General features: G+C 41.2%; 1 protein-coding gene across 2 annotated transcripts in view; it reads left to right on the top strand.

Moving 5' to 3' along the window:
- csmd2 (CUB and Sushi multiple domains 2) overlaps nucleotides 1-23,711 on the top strand; it is a 1,532,573-nt gene that overhangs the window by 1,117,191 nt on the left and 391,671 nt on the right. For both annotated transcript variants that reach the window (XM_078423311.1, XM_078423310.1), the window contains 2 exons: nucleotides 11,119-11,301; nucleotides 11,965-12,291. In XM_078423311.1, the coding sequence (XP_078279437.1) occupies nucleotides 11,119-11,301; nucleotides 11,965-12,291 (510 nt within the window). The remainder of the gene's footprint in view (nucleotides 1-11,118; nucleotides 11,302-11,964; nucleotides 12,292-23,711) is intronic.

Raw genomic sequence — 23,711 nt, 5'->3', positions numbered from 1 at the left:
TGATATGTGTACGTTTTTCACTTTGTAATGAACAGAAATATTGAATTTACTTCGACAAGAAATGGGACAGGAATGCCCCACAATTCTAGGGGATTAGAGCTAGGATTATAATTGTATATAAACTTTTTAAACCTCATGGGTTTTTACAGTGGCTTTATTCCCATGCCAAAATTTCTTGTTCTGAAATTTTGACTCAGAGAAATTGAAACAACAGAGTAGGGCAAGTATATGTATTGAAGATAACTTGGAGGCAGTAGCTGCAATGTACCTAACTATGTTTGTCCTTCTTGTACATTGTATTTGGTAAGTGGACCAAAGGAAACCTAAAGCAAATGGCTTCAATGCAAGGCTAATGGATACTGGGGGCATTGTGTATCACATCCCTTTGTTAAAATTTGCAGCAGTGTGGGAAAACATAACATCATGTGAAGGAGCAGCAGTATGTAAGTCGAAGATATTATGGTGGCCAACTACTTCATCCACAATTTCTGAGCATAGGCAATTCACCATTGGAGAAAAGAAAATTCAAAGATCTTTTCGAGCTTTCACATGTTTAAGCTACACCTTTCCACACAAATGCGAGAATGGTCAGTTTATGACTGCCTTGGGTTTATCAAAGGACAATCTCGCAATTCCGCTTCAAGGTACTTATTGGCTTAGAACTCACAAAATGCTGGAGTAAGTGATCGGGTCAGGCAACATCTCAGGAGGATATGGATAGGTAACGTTGCGGGTCAGGAACCCTTCCCGATGTGATACGTCACCTGTCTATGTTCTACTGAGATAGACACAAAATGCTGGAGTAACTCTGCAGGACAGGCAGCGTCTCTGGAGAGAAGGAATGGGTGATGTTTCGGGTCGAGATCCTTCTTCAGACTAGGGACTAGGGTCAGACTCTCCTGAGATGCTGCCTGACCCACTGAGGTAGTTAAGTTCTTTGTGTCGTCTTTTGTAAACCGGCATCTGCAGTTTCTTGTTCCTGAGGTTATTGCTTTCATCTGTCATTAATATAAATTCAGTTCCATTCATTGAGAAATGTGGTGTGGAAATTCATTGGTGCAGAGATCTGTACGAAACAGTTGTTACGAGGTGTGACAATAAGCATTTTGTTCATGGAATCTTAACAGGCGCATTTACTAATACCCACGATTAAGAAGAGGGGCACTTCTAATTATCATTTGGGGGGTGTGGTGGTCAGATCAATGTCTCCATTTGAGATCGGTAGTTTAGCCAAAGTCGGGATATGAGTCAGAGGGAGTTGGGATAGCACAGTGGCACAGCATTAGAGTTGCTGCCTTACAGTGCCAGAGCCCCAGGTTTAATCCAAACTATGGGCACTATCTGTACGGAGTTTGAACGTTCTCCGTTACTGCATGATTTTTCTCCAAGTGCTCCAGTTTCCTCCCATGCATCAAAGACATACAGGTTTGTAAATTAAATGGCTTTGGTAAAATTGTGAAATGTTCCTAGAGTGTATGATAGTGCTCGTGTACAGTGTAATCAATGGTCAGCATGGACTTGGTGGGCTGAAGGGCCTGGGTCCGCACCCAAACTCCTAAATTCTACAGATGGAATCCATTCAAGGAGTTGGGCATGAGGTGGGGGTGTTAAAATCAATGGATGGGGGGGAGATTTAGGGTGGTATGGATGTAAGTAAGGGAAGCTCCTTGTGTGGGGGTTCATCGATGGGAGTTGCTCAAAGAACAGCAATATTACAACATGAGTGCCCAATTACAGACACTCCTCAAAGCAATGCAAAAAAAATCCAACACTCAAGTGGAATATCATCAGGAGAACGATAACATTCTGTGCCTTCGAAGCAGGAATGGCATCATCTGTGCAAGCTCAACGTATGACCAGATGCACAGTTCAGTTTAGTTTATTGTCATGTGTACCGAGGTACAGTGAAAAGCTTATTGTTGTCTGCTAACCGGTCAGTGGGAATATTATACATCAGCGTTTCTCAACTTTTTTACCCTTGCAGAACCCTTGAAATAATTTTCATGTCTCAGGGAACCCCTAGATAAAATTTTGTCACGAACAGCTCCTGTCCACTGACCACTAAAGGCCGTTTCACACTGGCGCCGTATAGACATCGCTAAATATATTCCCTACGATTATTATACTTTTAAATCACATAACAAGTTGAAGACTTTTATTATAATACCCAAGAATTTTCCAAGAATATGCTGTACGTGTGTAATAAAATTACAAATATGACACTAACCATAAAAATGACTCAAAAATGCATTTACATATGATTTGCAAGGATGTGCATTTGTGCTCTGCATTGGTTCTAGTCCTGGGGAAAACAAACTCACGTACGACCACTAATTGCAGTAATTTAGAGTATAATGCCATCTTGCTTATTGAAGTACATATTGAAGTATTTGTTGAAGTAAATTCGCACATAAATTGCTAATCAGCCCAAAAACGTGGCAATTGGCTTTTCTGCTGTGTTTTATATTTTAACCACGTCTTAATTAATTAATATAGTTATATAATCTGGCACTTAAATTTAAAATATACTCCTCACAGTTTCACCACTGATTTTCTGGCACTCTGGGTTCCAGAAAAGCAGAAAATGGTTTCTCCATTTTACCTGACCAAAGGAGGTCACGGCCTCCGATAGGGGTACAACTGTAGCGGAACGTTCCACCTATGCTGCTGGAGATACTGGCCTGCAAAGCCGGCCAAGGAAGTCGGCTAAGGGGATACATGTCCTGGCTCCAGCTGGGCTGGAGTTCCAGAGCCCCGGCCGCAGGTTGCAAATTCAACCCACCGATCGGCCATGGAAGTCCCGATGAGGTCAAGATTTGCTGCCTTGCCCAGCCAGGTGCCACATTTTCTGGGAGACTTCCAGGGCGGGGGGATTTCTCGCGGAACCCCTAGCGACCTCTAGTGGCCGAATTGACAAATTGGCCATGGAAGTCCCGATGAGGTCGAGATTGGCTGCCTTGCCCAGCCTCGGTGCCACATTTTCGGGGAGACTTCCAAGGCGCAGGGTATTTCTCGCAGGCCTCTAGCGGAACCCTAATGTTCTGGGGAACCCCGGTTGAGAAATGCTGCTATACATGATTACAATCGAGCCGTCCACAGTGTACAGAGACATGATAAAGGGAATAACGTTTAGTGCAAGATAAAGTCTAGTAACGTCCGATTAAAGATAGTCAGGGCCAAATTTCAGCAGTGAGTCAATTTAACCAGAAACTGACGTGATCTTTATCCACACTGAATAACCAGTGTTCAAGGGAACATTTAAAAAAGCAGTACACATTTTTTTAGCTTTATTTTGAGCCAGTTAGTTTTCATTGTTTTCATGCGTAAGTATATATGTGAATTGTGTTGCAGTGAAGATCAAGTCCTTTTCTGAGTTAATGTGAAATTGTTCAATAATTTCTCAGCTGCTGTGTTTGTGTGTGGCATAAGAAGGCAAGAGAATGTAATTATAGGAATTGAAGGGTGACATGTTCAATTTACAAAATGCTTACACGTTAACATCGATCACTGAAAAATCAGTGTATGAATACACTTTAAAACAGAACCACAATTGACCAAAAGCTGTGGTGAAATATCGCAAATGCTGTAACCAAATTAGGTAATACATAATAAACTACATAGATGTCAACTCTCGTGAATCAGCTTCAGATGCAAGCAACAGTAAAGCCAAAGTCAGTTAATGTGAGAATGTAAGCAAATCAGCAGAGATCCCAACTGTTGTGCAGTGTTCACACACTGAGGGTCACAAGGACTGACTGTTTTAGTCCCTGATGCTAGAGAGAGGTCTGAACAATTATTTAAATAAGCCTTACACAAGGCTGTGTCGCAGTGTGAGCTGTCAAATATCATGTCCTAGATTTTGATTTGCTTTTTACACCAACTGGAAGATTATGCATAAAATATGCTTCAACCAACCATCTTTTCCCCATTTTCACATATTTCTGACTCTGATTTTTTCCATACGAATTCTATTTAGGAACTGAGTGCTTGTGATATCAAGGCCGGCGTTAGGATTGAACCATTGAACTGCGCCTGACAGTATTAATAATCAGGATTCAAACTGCAAGGAACTGAGCCTTTGACGCAATGTTCCACCTGCTTCACCTCACACTATTCACTTTTGTGTTATTTAAAAACTAATAACACTGCTGACCAAGAAAACCATCTCCATTGAGAATGATTTAGCAAACTATACACAATGAACTCCAGAGCCTTGAACATGATCAAATGGGTCCCATCCAGTAAAATCAACCCCACTCACTGTGAAGATCTACTTTTGCGTGAATAGCCAGGGCCATCCACATGTCAATTTTGTGGAAGTCGCAACTAAAATGCGTGGCACAGATGAGCTGTCTGAAGTTTGCTGCTTTTTTTTCAAATGTGCAAGTAAACATCAAAGTGTCAGGCTCTCCCAATTTAGTAAGGCAGAAACATTGTATTGGACAACGGAATTTCTAAGCCAACACCTCTGCATTGAGGCATGCGGTCCCCAATAACTTTATCTGCTGACGGCTAATGTGGGTTTCACAAGCATCGTTCCATAGGAACATAGGAAGTAGAGGTTAGCCCTTGCACTTGTTCTGCCATTAAATAAGATCACGACTGTTCATTTACTTCAGCACTAATTTCCTTTTCCTAAATTTCCTAAATTTCCTAATTTATGATCGACATTCTCTCAGCAGACTCTCCTGACATTCAGAAGCATCTAGGTGAAGTGCAGAAGGCTATGGATGAAATGTAAGATCATTGGTGTGCAGGGACATGATGGGCCAAAGGGCATGTTTCCGAAATAGCGCTGCGGTAGAGTAGCTGCCTTACAGCGCTAGAGTCCCGAGTTCGATCCTGACTAAAGGTTCTGGCTCTATGGAGTTTGTACGTTCTCCCTGTGGGTTTTCTCCGGGTGCTCCGGTTTCCTCCAATATTCCAAAGACGTGCAGGTTAATTGGCTTCTATAAAATTATCCTTAGTATGTACAATAGAACTAGTGTGCAGGAGAGCATTGGTCTGCGCAGCCTTGATGAGCCAAAGGGAATGTTTCCATGCTGTATGTCTAAACTAAACTATTCAGCGTAATGCCATGAGACAGGTGTGATAATTGCAGGGTGCTTAATTCCATCACTGATTCTGCTGATGATAAGGCAGTCCAAACCCACATATGACAAAAACCTGACCAAAATCAGAAATGGGCAAGTTGATATATTTAAAGAAAAACATGCATGCCCTAACTGATTGCCTAATTGATTTTCTCAACGAGCTGCACAATAATACAATCGCAGACCCAAGAACTTTGTGCACATCTTTTGTACAAAGGCTGATACAATCTCTTGCAGTCACAGTGCCTTGTGTGTGATGGAATGTTGTTGCCAGGGTCCCTCAATCTAGATTGGCGTGGGCACCCTCTTCATCTGTGTTCTACTGTGTTTTACTGTACTTTTTCAAATGCTGAAGAATTTCTGACCCATAAATGTGTGTTCAGGCATGTCCCTTGCATTTATTTTATTCCTATAGAAGTCCTAAGTGACTACTAATATTGGAGCAATTACCATCATATGGGTCATAGAAACATAGAAAATAGGTGCAGGAGTAGGCCATTCGGCCCTTCGAGCCTGCACCGCCATTCAATATGATCATGGCTGATCATCCAACTCAGTATCCCGTACCTGCCTTCTCTCCATACCTCCTGATCCCTTTAGCCACAAGGGCCACATCTAACCCCCTCTTAAATATAGCCAATGAACTGGCCTCAACTACCTTCTGTGGCAGAGAATTCCACAGATTCACCACTCTCTGTGTGAAAAAAAACTTTCTCATCTTGGTCCTAAAAGACTTCCCCCTTATCCTTAAACTGTGACCCCTTGTTCTGGACTTCCCCAACATCGGGAACAATCTTCCTGCATCTAGCCTGTCCAACCCCTTAAGAATTTTGTAAGTTTCTATAAGATAAGGGTTGATCCTAAAACAATGGGTCTGAACCAGCACATCACCATGATCAGTATAAATTGATATGATTGCAAAAAATAATTCCAGTCCATAATGTATGTGTTGGTATGTTAATGTTTCACTTTATCATTGAGGTTGCCTTCCCTGTTTTGCGCAGGAATTGCGGAAGTTATTGTTCTATTGGCCCCGATTTGCACTGGATGATTCTTTCATTAACACACAGCATGAGATTTTGGTTGCAACAGTAAACAATCTAATCAGTCCACAGCTTGGCGCATGGCCTGTGAACTACATACCAATCAGTACACAGTCATTTCATGCCTGCTCTTAAACATCTGACAACTCGGGATAGGTCTTTATTAAAGAGATCCCTCCATAACAGGAAATTAATTGTTCCAGACAGCATCTTCATCACTGTGCTGGGGTCATGGCTGTGTGTCTTATTGTGGAGATTGAAAGGGATGCTGTGGAGACCATGCTGTTAGGGGAAGCCTATAATTACAGAGAAGGATTGTCTTTCCATACAGTTAACGTAGCAGGAACTGAGCAACATAAAGGAAACTACTTCAATACTCACATATTTAGAAAAGTTGTGTTTATATTGTGCAGCTGTGGCTCCCTATCCTCAGTTGGGACAAAACAATTGAGTGAGTTGAGTTGATTTTTGATTTCTGCCATTGAATTATCCTTGCACATAACAACACTTGGAGTGTGTGTGCTGCATTCAAGTCACCATTTATGCTCTCGAAACTTAGGCTCACAGTTGGTTGTATTCTTACAATCAAACATATCTGCAATCCTCATTTCAAACATTGCACAGAATCTAGGAATCTGCTGTCTTTGACTCATCAGGTTAAAAGGGCTCTGTCTGTTAGTTTCAATGATTCACCCACACTAAACTGTTTGTGGATAACATGGAGTTTTACAAACACAAGCATTTCTCAAAACACAGAGGCTAAAATGCAAGCCAATAAAACCACATCAAGCACACATAAATCAATGATTGGATTATCTCCCAAAATATCAAGCCTTTATTTTTCAACAGCAGATAATGGTACAAGTGGAGGTCATAAGAGCAACAGTACAGAAATGGGTTTCAGTTCAAGGGAATTTCCAGAAATATTTATTAGTTGGAATAGATTATTACTCTCGATTCTTGAAGAGAAGTAACATTTTTGTTCAGTCTTGATCAATTGCCTGTTTAGCCCACATGGGTTTTTATAATGTTAATGCAGCTTTTTATGTCCAATTGAGTGGACCAATTACAAGGCACCACATTAAAACCATTTATTAAGAACCATTTGATACATTTATTTGCATGTCAATAATATCAAGGCACCTCAATGTAATGCTTTCTCCAACAGCCTGCAAAAAATCTAAGATATAAAATTTGTGTTCAACCTTATTTACAATGTGTTTATATTGGTTTCTCTCATTGGCAGTATTAAAGCAGTCCTAGCAAAAGTTTTTAAAAAAATCATTAACGCTTTTATCACTTTTTTTTTGCATTATCTCTGTACAGACTTTGACATGGTCATCCCTACCACGCTCTGTGATTGTCGTTAACCATTTGGCTCTGCTTATTTGTGGGATTGGGATTTTGGTTCCTATCATACTCATCATTTCTCAGCCAGAGCATCTACTGCAATGGCTGCTCGTCCTTTACCCTGCAGTCAGCAAAATCCATCCTTAGTCCCTCCTCTTTCTAATTGTCACAACATTTACAATGATGTAGTAGGCTTCCACGTGTATATTCATGACACTCAGCTCTACTCCCGAGGATATATTAATGCCCTATTTGCCTATTCGTCATCAGATTAATTATATGTTTTGTTTAGTTTAGTTTAGAGATACAGCGTGGAAACAGCTCTTCGGCCCACCGAATCCTTACCGATCAGCGATCCCCGCACACTAAAACTTCCCTACACACACTGGGGACAATTGTAGCTAAGGTTAATTAGCTTATACCAAGCTGATTAACCTACAAACCTGTATGTCTTTGGAGTGTGGGAGGAAACCAAAGATCTTGGAGAAAACCCACATGGTCATGGGGAGAATGTACAAACTCCATACAGACCGCACCCGTAGTCAGGATCGAACCCAGGACTCCAGTAAGGCAACATCTCTACCGCTGCCTACAGATGACCACAATTTTGATATAGACATTGATTCTAAACTCGTCTACACCGTAGTTTAGGATGGAAGCAAGCCCCTCGGCCCACCGAGTCTGTACCGACCATTGAACCCATTCACATTAATTTCACGTTATCCCATTTTCTCATAACTTCTGCTGTGCTCAGATTGTAACAATAAAACAAGATTTGTAAACTAACGAAGAACATGCTCATTAGATACAAGTATATGACCTGAGAGTAAAATGGAGAATTGCAGGGCAACTTGATTCAGATCCAGCTTTTTAAATTTTGCACTGTGCCCTAATCCCTTTATCAATATTAGTGCACTGGGTTGCTTGAGAGCAATAAAAAGCCTATTCGGCTGTTTAATGAAGCATGAGGAATGGGACGTTTTAATTTTAAGCTTCCCGAATATTCATACCCTCGGTAATTTGGTCAATTTCCTAGCTATTTTTAACAAATCATTACTTGTTGCATTGTCATTTAGTCTAATATTAACTGTGTTTCTATGTGACTGCAATCAATATTAATGTTCAACAATTACCCAGTTGAGTCTCACCGCTATTTATCATCAGAAATATTTATATATGTTCAGCAAACTGGCTGCCTCTGTGCTGTAAGATTCCAAATTTAAATCCAGAGATATTTGCAGAAACCTTAAATGGTAATTGATCTTTCAGTGCTGTTGTCATTGCACTCTCAGTGTCTGTTTATTGTCCATTGAGGTATAGCAATCATTAGGAAGATGGCCTGTGGTTTTCATCAATCAGTGAAGCAATTTTGTGAACTCAACTTATTTGTTCGTTTTACTCACCAGTCACTGTGCTTGACTGTCTCATCCCCAAAGTTCATCATTCCTTTTGGCATAATCAACTAAAACAAATGCTAAGTGACTGACAAATGGCTTCACATTTTCACCCTGACCACAGTGAGGTTAACAGTGGCAATGGGGTGCTTGGGGTAAATGCAGATATGCAAGCTTGCTACCGGTAGCCAAAAGAACATTTATTTTAAATGGGAAAACAAAACAACGGGACCAAGGTTAATTATATAGAGATTTTGAAGTCCAGTTATCCAAACAGATGTTAACCCACACAGAGTGAAAAGAGCTACCATTGCACCAAAGCTGGGCTATTGTGTGGACTGAAGATAGACACAAAATGCTGGAGTAGCTCAGCAAGTCAGGCAGCAAGAAATGGTGATGTTTCGGGGTTGAGACCCTTCAGACAGCAGTCTGAAGAAGGGTCTCGTCCCGAAAGGTCACCCATTCCTTCTCTCCAAAGATGTTGGTTGCCTGTCTCACTGAGTTACTCCAGCATTTTCTTTGGTTTAGACCAGCATCTGCAGTTCCTTCCTACACTATTGTGTGGGCTGTTGCTTGGGATACTGTGACTGTTCATGTTTTGTTTTAATTATAAGTATCAATTCACCGCGAACAACACAGTTTACATGGTACCTTCAATGTACCATGGTACCTTCAATGTACCATGGCACCTTCCATGTACCATGGTACCTTCAATGTAACGTGTGGCCTCAGGTGCTGAACAGGAACATCATCATGCAAAAGGTAGACACAAAAAGCTGGAGTAACTCAGCGGATCAGACAGCAGCTCTGGAGAAAAGGTACAGGTGATATTTTGGGTCGAGACCCTTCTTACTCCAACTTTTTGTGTCTATCTTTGGTTTAAAGAAGCATCTGCAGTTCCTTCCGAACATTATCAAACAAAGTTTGAAACATCAAACCACATGTGGAAATGATCAGTTGGATGGAGGTGCGTATTAAGGTGAGGCCTCGGAAAAGTTCACTCAGGTTTAAGGGCCAATGGAGGAAGAAATTAAACTGGGGATGATCAAACAGTCGAGTGTGGAAGGCAGAACTATTATTGAAGTATTGTAGGATTAGAGGAGATAAACAGATATGGAGGAAGGAGAAGACAATGATTAGATGTGAAATCAGTAACAGAGATTTTAAAGCAAAGGTGTTCTTTAGACGCAGGCCAGCATTAGTCACTGGGTCAAAGGATATACACAACTCATTGACTCTGGGTAGCAGCTTTGCAGAGAAGAAACCTTCAAATTCATTTGAGGATCATCAGCCTATGAATCACAGCTTCCACAATTTATATGCTCATTCCAAAACATACCACCTTCTTCATGCAGTAGGGAAAAAGGACTAGCACAAACAAACACATTTTACTGTTAGCTCAAGTTTCTAATTTTTCAATGGATGATTGAAAAAATCCAGAGATCCTCGATCTCTTTGCTCCACAGAGGCGGCACAGTGGCGCAGCTGGTAGAGCTGCTGCCTTATAGCGCCAAAGACCCGGGACCTGAGACCGATGCTGACCTGAGGTGGTGTCTGTGTGGAGTTTGCATATTCTTCCTGGACCGCAAGGGTTTCCTCTGGGTGCTCTGGTTTCCTCCTGCATCTCAAAGATGTAAAGGGCTTATGGTTAATTGGCCACTGTAAGTTGACCCTAATGTTTAGGGAGTGGATGGGAAAGTGGGATAATATGGAACTAGTGTGAATGGGTGATCAATGGTTGGCATGGACCAAAGGGCCTGTTCTCATGCTGTCTCTCTAAACTAAGCAAACACTCAACACTAGACTGAGTACCATTGAAGTAAAACTGCTTATTGTAATTGACAAGTTGATCCATATCACTTCATCTATGAATTGAAATCAGGCCAATTCTTCATGAAAGTAGATTTAATATATTTGGATGGCCAGATAATGTGGACAGACCGATCTTAAAAGTTTTATTTAAATTATTTAAACAAATTTTTTCTGGTCTGTTTAGCTTATTTTGTTTGCTAAGGAGGTAAGAAAGCTTGTTTTAACAGATGAAAAACAGATTTTGAGTCTACAGATTACATATTGCCAATGGATAATATTTTGCCAATAGATAATTATTGATCATTGCTTTTTTGCATGTTGCACCTGGCTTAAATGAAGGTGGCCTATTTCAAGCAGTCAAAAGCCCTGGTGATTTTATGCCTTGTAGTTAAAAATATTTTTCCATTGCCAACATTTTTCTTTCAGAGATAGAACAGGGAACCTGTAGTGATCCTGGAATTCCAGCCTATGGAAGGAGAGAGGGCAACAGCTTCCTTCATGGTGATGTTTTGAAGTTTGAATGCTTACCTGCTTTTGAACTCGTCAGCCAAAAAACCATCACCTGCCAGAAGAATAACCAATGGTCAGCCAAGAAGCCAAGCTGTGTCTGTAAGTAGTTTAAAACTATTATCCAAGGGATATGGGGAAAAAGCAGTAACGGGGTACTGATTTTAGATGATCAGCCATGATCATATTGAATGGCGGTGCTGGCTTGAAGGGCAGAATGGCCTACTCCAGCACCTATTTTTCTATGTTTCAATGTTTCTAAAGGCGCTAGTACAATCCTCATGATTAACCTATTATGAGTTGTTGGCAATGTTCTCACTGAACAGATCAAAGGATTGTAGAGACAGTTTAAGATCTGCTGGTGTGGAAAGGAATCTGGTTGCTGTGGCTATTTGCAAAGCTGCAGATCTAATGGACTTTAAGGCAGTTTATCATGTGCAGCGAACTCTGAAATGCAACTAAATAATGTTGTAAATTGTCATGACATGTTTATTTTTATTGTTTTCTTTTGTTGAAACATGATTGCCTGCAAGCTGTCAATTCATTTCAGCATTTCAGCTGACTAAACAGTTTGGTGTACACAACAATAATAATTATAGTCCAATCGATCATTGGCCTAGCCATTTCATTGTTATCAAGTGGCAGCTCGGATTCTTGATTGTTGAATGAAAATGTGAGTGAATTCTCCGCCGTGTCATTATGATTCTTTTGGGTGGCTTTTGCCGTTCAATATCAAATTACTGTAATATTTTGTTCTGTTTTCAGTTTCCTGCTTCTTCAATTTTACAACTCCATCTGGTGTTCTGCTGTCTCCCAACTACCCCGAGGATTACAGTAACCATATGCACTGTGTATGGCTGATTATTGCAAAGCCGGAGAGCAGGATTCACCTGGCCTTTAATGACTTTGATGTTGAGCCGCAGTTTGACTTTGTTTCTGTGAAGGACGGGTTAAATCCTGAATCACCCGTCTTGGGAACTTTCTCTGGAAACAAGATTCCTTCTCCTTTGACCAGCAGCGGGCACGTGTCACGTTTAGAATTCCTGACAGACCACTCTACAGCCGCTCGAGGATTTAATATTACCTTTACCAGTAAGTACATGGGATGTATTCTTTCTCTTCTCTTGCAGGTAGCGTAATTGAACATGTCACATGAACATTTATTTGAGAATCTATCACTATAAATAGAAGCTTTCGTTATAATGAAGAAATTGCCACTATTTGTGCATCAAATGTTGACAAGAGGACTTGGTGCATTTTATCATCCAAGCGCATTCCAGCAGGACAGCCAAGGTTTTATATCTACAGGGAGGTGGGGTGAAGAGGAGAAAGCTGACCGTACCCTGTTGCATTTGAAGGCACAACCTTCAAATTTGGGGCAGCACGGTGGCCTAGCGGTGGAGTTGCTGCCTTGCAGGGCCTGAGACCCGGGTTCGCTCCTGACTGCAGGTGATGTCTGTATGGAGTTTGTACGTTTTCCCTGTGACCCCGTGGGTTTTCCTCAGGTGTTCCGGTTCCCTCCCACACTCCAAAGACGTACATTATAGGTCAATTGACTTCAGTAAAAAATGTGTAGGATAGTGCTAGTGTACGGGGATTGCTGGTCAGTGCGGACTCGGTTGGCCGAAGGGCTTGTTTCAGCTAAACTAAACTAAACTGAACTAAACTTCATTATTTATATTTTTGCTCTGTTCCAAGGCTGCGGTTCATGTTAATGGGGTCATTTCTGGGGACGTTTTTGGGGTAGGCCCCGGTATTCAAGAACAGAGCAGGTTGCAAACCAGGCATGCGTGGGAGATTAAAAGTCGATAATCACAGTGGGGAGAAGTGAGAGGCCATTTTGGCAGGAGGGATGCCATGTGCGTGTTTGAGACACAGGGAAATTTAGGGACACTCAAAGATAGAATTAGGAAGTCAAAGAAAATGAATATGTGGCTGGATAGATGTTGCAAGATGGAGGCCTTTAGACTACTGAGACTTTGGGGCTATTTCTGGGACAGATATGCCCAGTTCAAGTTGGACAGGTCACATCTCATGTGGATACAGACCGATACCCAGGATAATTCAAAATAGTTGAGCTGGGGCATGGGAACCTGCGATAAAAATCGGGAGAGAGAAAAATAAATCTGAAAGTAAAAAATAAAAATGTCGCAAGCAAAATCTGCATGTAATCTAACTATTCACACTCCATATAAACAATTCAGATGCAATATTTCCAAGTTTGCACATAACATGAAACTTAGTGGGAATATTAGAAATGATGAGAACACAACAAGGCTTCAAGGAGATAGACATAAGCTATGTGGATGATTAACAGTATTGCAGATGGAGTACAATGCGGAAAAGATGTGAAGTTATCAATTTTCATAGGAAAAACAGAAATGCTATATATTTTGTAAATGGTGAGTTATTGGGTAGTTTTGATGCTCAAAGGGACTTGGATGGTCTTATACACAAGTCACTGAAATCTAACAGGCAGCTGCAGATTCTAAGTAGGTTGGAAAATGATGCATGGCCATTATTCAAGAGATTTTGAGTTCAAGTGTTCAGTTGAGCTTATATTACAATCCCTAATGTAATCGGCACCTTCTTAATCTCTTGAGTGGGGTAGGGGTAAACACTTCATTGGGGTCATCAGGTAGGCACCCTCCTTCCTTGGTGTTTCGTTGATAGGCCCATGACACCTCCAGAGGGCTCAACAGCGATACCTGGCGTCCCAGGTGCGCTCCCCTCCATCTTTACCCCTGTTGCTGGCCATTTTGCAGACCAGTTGGAGTCTTTCCTCTTCAGCCACAGCCAGTTGCTGCTTCGCTCGGCAGCCTCTGACAGCGATCTGACGGCTTGCCAGAAGGCCTGTCCTCGGACTCCCATTCCCTTCAGGAGTCTGGTTGTTGACATGGCTACAAACCCTCCACAACCAACCTCTACAGGGAGCACCTGGGCACGCCAGCCACGTTGTTTTGCCTCGTGGCATTTTCGTTCATGCGCTTCACCAACTGCAGCCTCCCAAGGAACAGTTAACTACACGATGTACAGGGACTTCTGTGCGGTTGACCACAAGATCAGGTCCGGCCTGAGATTAGTTGTGAAGATTTTGAGTTCAAGTGTAATAATGTCTTCTTCGTTTATATCAAACTACACCCACAACACTGTAAAATGTTGGCTTCTGTTCATAAAGGAGGATATAGGTGAGGAGCAATAGTATAGATTCACCAGATATGCTCCAGGAATGGTGGCTCTGTCACATGAGGGAAAATTGAGTAAGCTAGGCATCTATTCGATGATGTTTAAAGATTGCAAGGTGATATAATTGAATCACACAAAATTCATAAAGGGAAAGATACTTGCAAGGTTGAGGGAGGTGTTTCTCTTAGCTGAGGAGCTATAACTAGCGAGTTACAGTCTCAAAATAAGGTGTGGACTGAATTAAGGAGAACTTTCTTCACTCTAAGGGTGACAAATCTTTACAGAGGATATCCTAGAGGATTGCGGAGACTTTATTGCTGACCATGGATGAATGGCCTGGTTCTGGGCAACATATTCTATGTTCTCTGATAAACATGGTTTTATGCCTTGTTTAGTTTAGTTTAGTTTAGTTTAGAGATGCAGCACAAAAACAGCCCGCTGAGTTCGCCCTGACCAGCCATCTCCACACATTAATGCTATCCTATACACACTAGGAACAATTTACACTTATACCAAGTAATTTAACCTCCAAACCTGTACATCTTTGGAGTGTGCGAGGAAACCGGTCACAAGGAGAATGTAAAATTATCGTTCAGACAGCACCCAGAGTCGGGATTGAACCAGGGTGTCTGGTGTTGCAAGTGCCGTAAGGCAGCAACCCTACCGCTGAGCCACTTGTTTGTGCATGGAAAGTTCAAGTGATCATGGTAAAAATTGGAAAGGTGACATCTCTCACTTCAGATCATCTCTTTTGGATGAGGGATGTGGGTTGAGAAAATGGAGGGATAGATCTATGCGACAAATGAGAAACAACAAGTACAAGAAGGAGAATCAGATGCTCTTTACATATTAAATTAATGTGATTCTTCCCATATTGCATGGGGCAAATTTGTCCTTGGATGAAATTACTTAATTTGCTGGAGAATTCAACACCCATGCCATTTTTTAAAAAGTATGTGTAATATTTGCATTAAATAAGGTTAAAAAGTTAAATGTCACCGAAAGAGCACATCATCAGAGAAGTCTGTGCCAATGCCAAATCTGTAATTGATGTCGCTTCTAAAACATAATCCATACAGTAATCTGAATACAAAATTACAGCGCTTGACAATAACATTTTTATTTTCTGCATTGGAGGATTTCCAAGGCCTTAGTGAATTGCAGTCGAACAATTTTGTAATTTCCTTAAATTCTCCTTGCCAAGTGTCAGGCTGGATATTATGGCAGATTGCCACAGTTACTATAAGTAACAGCCACCTTGGCAGCCACTCAAAGTTGAAATCACTGAATGTGGTGCTTGCTTCTTGATAGTATGTGATTAGGACACAGCACACAGTGCTCTTTCTTGCTCCTTCACTGATGTGGCTGATCGTTGTTCTCTTGCAAAAAAATTGATCTAACAGATCCAGGATAGTCTGCTAACTTTATACCTACAAATAACACTGAATAATGCTTCTCAGTCCATTGTGTTCATGCTGCCTCCCAGGATACCGGTCCCATTTGTTCCACTCCCCCTATCTCCCAGTACCCCTGCAACTCTGACTCATGCATACATGCATACCTGCCCTTAGAGTTTAGAGATACAGTGTGGAAACAGGCCCTTTGGCCCACTGAGTCCGCGCTGACCAGCGACCCCAGCACATTAGCACAATCTTAGCAACACTGGGGAAAATTTACATTTATACCAAGCCAATTAGCCTGTACGCTTTTGGAGTGTGGGAAGAAACCAAAGCTCCTGGGGAAAATTCATGCCGATCATGGGGAGAACCTACAAACTCCGTACAGACAGCACCCGTAGTCAGGATCGAACCTGGGTCTCTGGCGCCACCGTGCAACCCCACATCTTTGAGATGTGGAAGGGAACCAGAGAAAATCCACAGTGGCGGAGAGAATGTGCAAACTTGTCACAGAGGTCAGAATCACACCTGGGTGTCTGGCGTTGTGGGTCAGCAGCTCAAACTGCCCCGCCACCACTCATCTATATACTAAAACTCTCGTTTGTTATCTTGTTTGTGACTGAACTTCAGCCAAAACGGTACATGATAGCGTGACAATTTTAGGCCCACCTTACTCACCATTGTCACTTTAGTGATAATGCAAGCAGTTTTATTGAAATTGGCATTATATTTTTAAGGTTATTCACATTTTAAAGTTTAAAAGGAGGGGAGGGGGAGGGGAGGAGGGAGGGAGGGGGGGAGTGGGGGAGAAGGGAGAGGGGAGGGGGGGTTGAGGAGAGAGGGGAGGACAGGGTGCTGCACCAATGCAGGAGAGGTTTGGGCCCAACAGGTCCACTTGGTCTAGTTATATATAAAATAACACTGAGGTTGGTGTGATTTGATGGCAGTGAGCTTTCCCAGTGGTTAATGGAGAACGACTGTGTGTCGTAGTATTGTACCAGGCAGAGCAGAAGGACGGTGGTTTGTGATGAGATGATTGAACCAATGAATTAAAAGACTGTAGTAATATGTGTAAATTCAAGAAAATGTTCAAAAATATTATATTTGAAAGTTACAAAATATGTGATCAGCACTGAGAAATGACTGACATGATAGAAATTATGGTTCTTGACTATATTTGTGTTTCATTCTATGTTTTGTTTATCTGCTTCTGACCTATGATGTGTTTTTTTTTAATTATCTTTGGTTAAGTATATTTTGTTAAGGCATAATTAGCTTTGGCTTCTGCCTACACCTTTATTTTTTTTCGGTCAGAAAATATCATGAGTGATTATAATGTGTTTTATTTTTTGATACAATGGTTTTTTTTTTCACTATTTAACTTTCACAACTGTATGGTCAATCTGTTGTATTGTATTGTATTGACCGTAAAAAATAAATAAATATTTTTTTTTAAATTTAAACCCAAGGAGACCATTGCAACCAGCCCTTGCCAGGCAAAGAGAGGTTAACCTAAGCATCCATTTGTTGGAAACGGAGTCCGCGCAAACATCCAAGCAGATGTTTGTGCTGTTACCTCATGGCTCAAGTGACATGGATTCAATGTGATTCATTAGATATTTATGATTCATGTAAACTATACTTACATAAATCTCACATAATAGAATGTAATTATATGTTATTTTAGTTTAAGAGAAACTTAAGAGAAACTTTAAAAGAAGTGTTCCCTGGTGCATCCTGTGTAGATTAGCCCTTTCATTGTCTGTGTACTAAAAATGCACTAGTGGTAGGTTAATTAACTGTTCTAAATTAATTATATTTCAATAATATAATTATTTATAATATATAATTAATACTTATATTAGCTGGTAGGCACAGTGGCGCAGCGGTAGAGTTGCTGCCTTACACCGCTCACATCTTCGATCAGGAATAAGGGTGCTGTCTGTACGGAGTTTGTACGTTCTCCCGTGACCTGCATGGGTTTTCGCCGAGAACTTCAGTTTCCTCCCACACTCCAAAGACGTACAGGTCTGTGGGTTAATTGGCTTGGTATAAATGTTAAAACAATTGCCCCTAGTGTTGGATAGTGTTCATTTGCAAGGATCGCTGGTCAGTGCGGACTCGGTGGGCCGAAGGGCCTATTTCCGCGGCAGCGCTGTTTCTCTTAAACTAAAATAATATATAATTACATTCTATTATATGAGATTTATGTAAGTATAGTTTACATGAATCATAAATATCTAAATATATGATAATGTATATACATGTGTGGGTGCCAGGCAAATTGGAGATATGTGAGAGAGAAGAGTTACAGAGGTGTATTGGGACTGATGGGATTGCTCTGAGAGCTGGCAAAGACTCAGCTGGCCAAATGGCCTCCTCTTGTGTTGGAAATAAATAAACAAACTAACAACAATGCACCTGTGTGGGCTCACATGAGAAATTGGCAAATGTGCTGCCAAAAAATGCAATTGTTCTTCCGAGTTGAAGCAAGGAGTTAAAAGAAGGAGTTAAAACAACTCATGGGCAAAGAATCAAAGAGCAATGAAAATCTATAATGACATTGGAATGATTTGTCAATCAAGCCAAGAGAAAGAAATCCCTCAATAACTTGAATCTGTAAATTTGCGATTTGATTGAATAAGAATTGCATCTCCTCCAGGGAAGAATGAGAAATCAGTAATAGAAACTAATTGATTGTATGTGGCCTTATGGAGTAGGAAAATTAAGGCAGGGAGTATCTGGGTTGATGCATGGTTTGAGAACAGAAATAATCTGAGCACATTGATGTAACTGTTGTAGATTCATATATTTCACCATTATTTCAATATTTCCATCATCATTTCATGTGTCCACACTTAACAGGAACTACCTCTGTTGAGTTACTTACCGACATTACCACTTGAGAAGATGCTAATATTTTTCAACACATGAGCTATGAAGCTGTAAGCTTCCTGTGACACCTTGATGAAGGAAACAAGGAACAATTTTGAAATTTGATTTTAAATGTATGCATAGTTAAGAAGAATAAACTCAACCCTCTGTGTGTGATTCAGACTCACCAATCAAATGTAGAGGGTTCCAAGATATTGGTGTTTTTCAGGATGGAGTTGGGGATTGGATTCCTGGAATGGGAAAGTAGATGGTAAAATCAGGGTCTGAATCATGTGATCAGGGGCCAGTTCACGGGCGGCACGGTGGCGTCAGGGTTTAGTTTCTGCCTTACAGCGCCAGGGACCCTGGTTCGATCCTGACTATGGGTGCTTGTCTGCATGGAGTTTGTACGTTCTCCCCGTGACCTGCATGGGTTTTCTTTGAGATCTTTGTTTTCCTCCCACATGCCAAAGACGTGTGGGAGGAAAACATCTTCTCAAGTGGTAATGTAGGCAAATAACTCAACAAAGGTAGTTCCTGTTAAGTGTGGACACAGGAATTGATGATGGAAATATTGAAATAATGGTGAAATATTTTGTACATTAATTGGCTTGGTATGAAATTAGAAATGTAAACTTGTCCCTAGAGTGTTTAAGGTAGTGTTAATGTGCGGGGATCGCTGCTCGATGCGGACTCGGTAGGCCAAAAGGCTTGTTTCCTCACTGTATCTCTGAACTAAACTAAACTGATCTAAACAAAAAAAAGTAAAGAGCAACTCCCTGGGCCTGATTCCCATTGCTGTCTTTCAAAATCCTCTCTCAGAGACGTCTTTAGATGCAACTGCTTCAATTCAAAATATTGGTTGAGAATGACTTTGTTCCATGTGCAAAAGATGCAAGAGTACTTAATGGCTCCATTGAATTTCCGGATTGGCACAATTCAGTCAGAAAACAATTGCAATTGGATTTCACTTGTAAAATAAGTTATATGGAGTATTTACAATAGAGTAACACAGTCCCAGTCGATTGACTTTCAGGCCATTGCCTGAATCCATTGACCCTCATTGACTCTCTGCCATTGCATCTTCAGGAGCAGTGTGCTTTTTACTTTTCTCTATATTCACCATGTTAAAGATTTAATAATGCGTTTCCATGCTGTATCTCTCTTTCACTCAAAAATCATTCAAGGAAGAAAGGAATGGAAAAGAATATTGATGGGGTGAACAGTATCTCCCACTTAGAGAAGACATTTTGGAGCAAGCACGCCAGAGGGCAGAATGCCATGTTTCTGTGCTCCAAAACTTTGTGATATGAATTTTCTCCACTTGCCTCTGCTTATCCACTTTCCTTCCACGTTTCTCTTCTCCTTTTCTCCTTCTCTCTTCTTCTCCTCCCGTTCAATTATAAACCTTTTCCTGCCCAGCCCTTCACCTCCTCTCCTCAATTTTCCCTTTTGTTTTATTCCCAATCCTCAAGTAGCCCTTTATGTCCCAAAGATTGCAGTTGGTCTTAATCCTTTGTGTAAACCTGACAAATTACTCTTGCCTTTTTTAATATCAAATATAATCTAAAAGCTATTGTGGAGTGACAATATTAAAATTAAATGATCCGGAGGGAAGAATGAATGTCATTCTGCGAATGGAATTATAATAGAGATAGCTTTTCTTTCGATACAAAGTGCTCGAGCTTCTTCATCAGTATGGTGACCAAGTGGAAGAGCTTAATAATGGGAAAAGAAATTGTAATGTAATGTTATGAAATTCAAGTAAGAAAAAAAGAAATTGTGATGAAGGAAATAGCATGAACAATTCAATACCAAGCAGAAAATGAGCTGGCTGTACATGGCAGAAGAAATTGCCCAGAGACTCTGCTGAAGTTGTCCAGTTTTGCAGATTAACATTCCTTAAATTGGAAGTGCAAAAAGACAAAATGCATAAGAACATACATTTATTTGAAACAACTGGTACCTGGGGAAAGGTTCTATTGATGTAAGTCTTTGGAGGGCTTCATAAACACATAAGCTTGGAGTTGATGGAAGTGGAGTGTACCTGTGGTTTATTCTGGGCAATTGACAACGTAGGTTAAGTTGCATCATCTTTAAATAGTGGTGGTTGAATGTAAAATCAAGAATAAATATCCGAGGACATTGTGGGAAACTAGAGGGGAAATTGCGGGAGCCCTGATTGAGATTTACGAGTTGTCTTTAAATACAGCAGAGCTGCTCTGGAAGATTAGATTGCATGGGATCCAAGGAGAGATAGTTTAATGGATAAAAATTGGCTTAATGGAAGGAAGCTGAGGGTGATGGTGGAAGGTTACCTCTCGGACTTGAGGCCTGTGACTGGTGGTGTGCCTCAAGGTTCAGTGCTGGGGCCGTTACTGTTTGTCATCTGCCTCAATTAATTGGATGAGAACATACATGGCAAGTTTGGTGATGATACAAAAGTGGGTGGTTTTGCAGATAGTGAAGATGGTTGTGAAAAATTGCAGCAGGATGTTGATTGATTGGCCAGGTGGGCTGAGGAATGGTTGATGGAATTTAATACAGGGAAATGTGAGGTGTTGGATTTTGGGAAGTATATCATGGCAAGATCATGGCAGGATCTAGATCAGGTGCATGGTTCCTTTGAAGGTCGAGTCGCAGGTAGATAAGGTGGTCAAAAAGGCTTTTGGCCCATGGCCTTTCATCAGTCAGAGTATTGAGTATAGAAGTTGGGAGATCATGTTGCAGGTGTATAAGATGTTGGTGAGACTGCATTGATAATTAGGCTTAAATGAAACATACTGGTGATAAAGACTGGATAGGCTGGGGGGGCGAGGGGGGGTTTGGGGTGGAAAAGGCTGAGGCCGGCTCAGATTGACGTTTACAAAATTATGAGGGGCATATGTAGCTGCACAGTGAGATATATTTTACCTCTGTTTAAGTCTGTATTACCAGGGACCATACATTTAGAGTAAGTGGTAAATGATTTGGAGATGCAAGAAATTGCAGATGCCGAAATCATTTGGAAGACACACAGTGTTGGACTAATTCAGTGGATCAGGCAGCATCTCTGTGGGACATGAATAGGTGATGTTTTGGGTCGGAACCCTTCTTCAGAAATGATTTAGGTGGTCTTTGAGGATGATCTTCTTTCATCTGAAGGGCTGTTGAAATCTGAAATGCACTGCCTGAGGGGCTGGTGGGGCCAGGTACTCACACAGCAATTAAGAACTATTCAGATGGACACTTGAAACATGATGACATAGAAGCTTGTGGGCCAAGTGTTGAAGTGTATGACCCGATGACTCTAAGTGGAGGAAAGTAAGATCAGCACAGATAGGTACTTGATAATGATTAGGCAAAGTGGACCATGGGGCCTTTTTGTACGATGTATCATTTATATAACTCTGTGACTTGGGTTTTGCTTTAATTTTACCAGGACCAAGCTGGGATTGTGACCAGTGACCCTGAAGTAAAAGTAGCTTAATTATTTATTTTGGTAATATTAAATGTGGAACATTAACTGGCTGGGGAAGGCAGAGGTGCCTCTCTATCCATCAAGCTGCCTTGCCACCTTCATCACAGTTTGTGGCCTCTTCAAATAGCTGCCTAATAAGATGTTCAGACACAAAAAGCTGGAGTAACTCAGCGGGACATACATGCAGCACCTCTGGAGAGAAGGAATGGGTGACGTTTTGGGTCGAGACCCATCTTCAGACTACTCAGGGGAAAGGGAAACAAAAGATATAGATGATGATGTAGAGAGATAAAGAGAGATATGCAAAAAAAGGAATGACGTTAAAGGAAACATGCCATTGTTAGTTGTTGAATGAAAATGAGAAGCTGGTGCGACTTGGGTGGTGGGGGGGGGGGGGGGATGGAGAGAGAGGGAACTCCGGGGTTGTCGGAGATACTGCCTGTCCCGCTGAGTTACTCCAGCTTTTTGTGTCGATCTTCGGTTTAAACCAGCATCTGCAGTTCCTTCCTACACAATAAGATGTTGATTCTGATTAGTTTATTGTCATATACACTGGGGTGCAATGAAATTCCTTGTTCACATGCAGCTCACAGAGTAAACAGAATATTGTAATGATAGATACAAGAATAAATAAAACAACTGAAGCAGAACAGAAGAATGGTGCAAAGATTGCAGTGCACTCCCAAATGATACGACGAATAAAAAATACTAAAGTACAATAATGGAAAAACCGAATGAGATAGTAATATGCGGCACCTCAAACGAATGGGGTGTGAAAGAGGTGATTAATTCAGGAGTCTGACGGCCGTGTGGAAGCAGTTGTTCTTAAATCTGATTTCTGAGCTCTCAGGTTCCTGTCCCCTCTCTGAGAATGGAGAAGACAGGAAAGAGAGTGGCCTGTTTGGCAGCCGATCCTTGTTGATACTTTCAGCCTTCCTGGTGCAACCCACCGTGAAGATGAACTGCGTGAAGGAAGTAACAAGCCCACCTGTGTTCACCGGGCTCTGCAGGTTTAGGCGGTCAACAGCAGAGCAGTTGCCATATCAGGCTGAGATGCAACCCATCAATATACTTTCTTTAGCTTACTATAGAGGCTCAAGAGAATCCTCAAGGACTGCCGATTCTACTCTGACACCAAAGGAAGTAAATACCCTGATGCTCTTTCTTGATCGTCGCATCAGTGTCACAGGATCAGGTGAGGTTGCTGGTGATGCGAATGCCAAGAAACCTGAAACTATAGACCATCTCTGCAGAAGCTCCCTTGATAAGAACAGGGTTATGTTCACCCCGAGGCTTTCTTAGGTCGACAATCAATTCTTTTGTCTTGAAATGTTAAGGGCTAGTTTGTTGTCCTTATGCTGCAACACAAGGCTCCCAATCTTTTTCCTGGACTCCGTCTCATCTTTGTTGTTGATCTGGCCAACAACAGTAGTATCTTTGGCAAAGACAAAGATCATTTTGGAGCTTGAGTTGCCACTTGTACTTGCCACACAGTCATGAGTTTACAGGTAGTTCTGCAATGATATATTTGCGTTCCTTAAAAAATATTTAAAAATATATATTTTTAATAGCTGTAAGTTTATTTTTTGGTACTG

This window comes from Rhinoraja longicauda, chromosome 27, assembly GCF_053455715.1.
Source record: "Rhinoraja longicauda isolate Sanriku21f chromosome 27, sRhiLon1.1, whole genome shotgun sequence".
Taxonomy (NCBI): Eukaryota; Metazoa; Chordata; class Chondrichthyes; order Rajiformes; family Arhynchobatidae; genus Rhinoraja; species Rhinoraja longicauda.
This window is presented reverse-complemented; position numbering and strand designations above follow the sequence as displayed.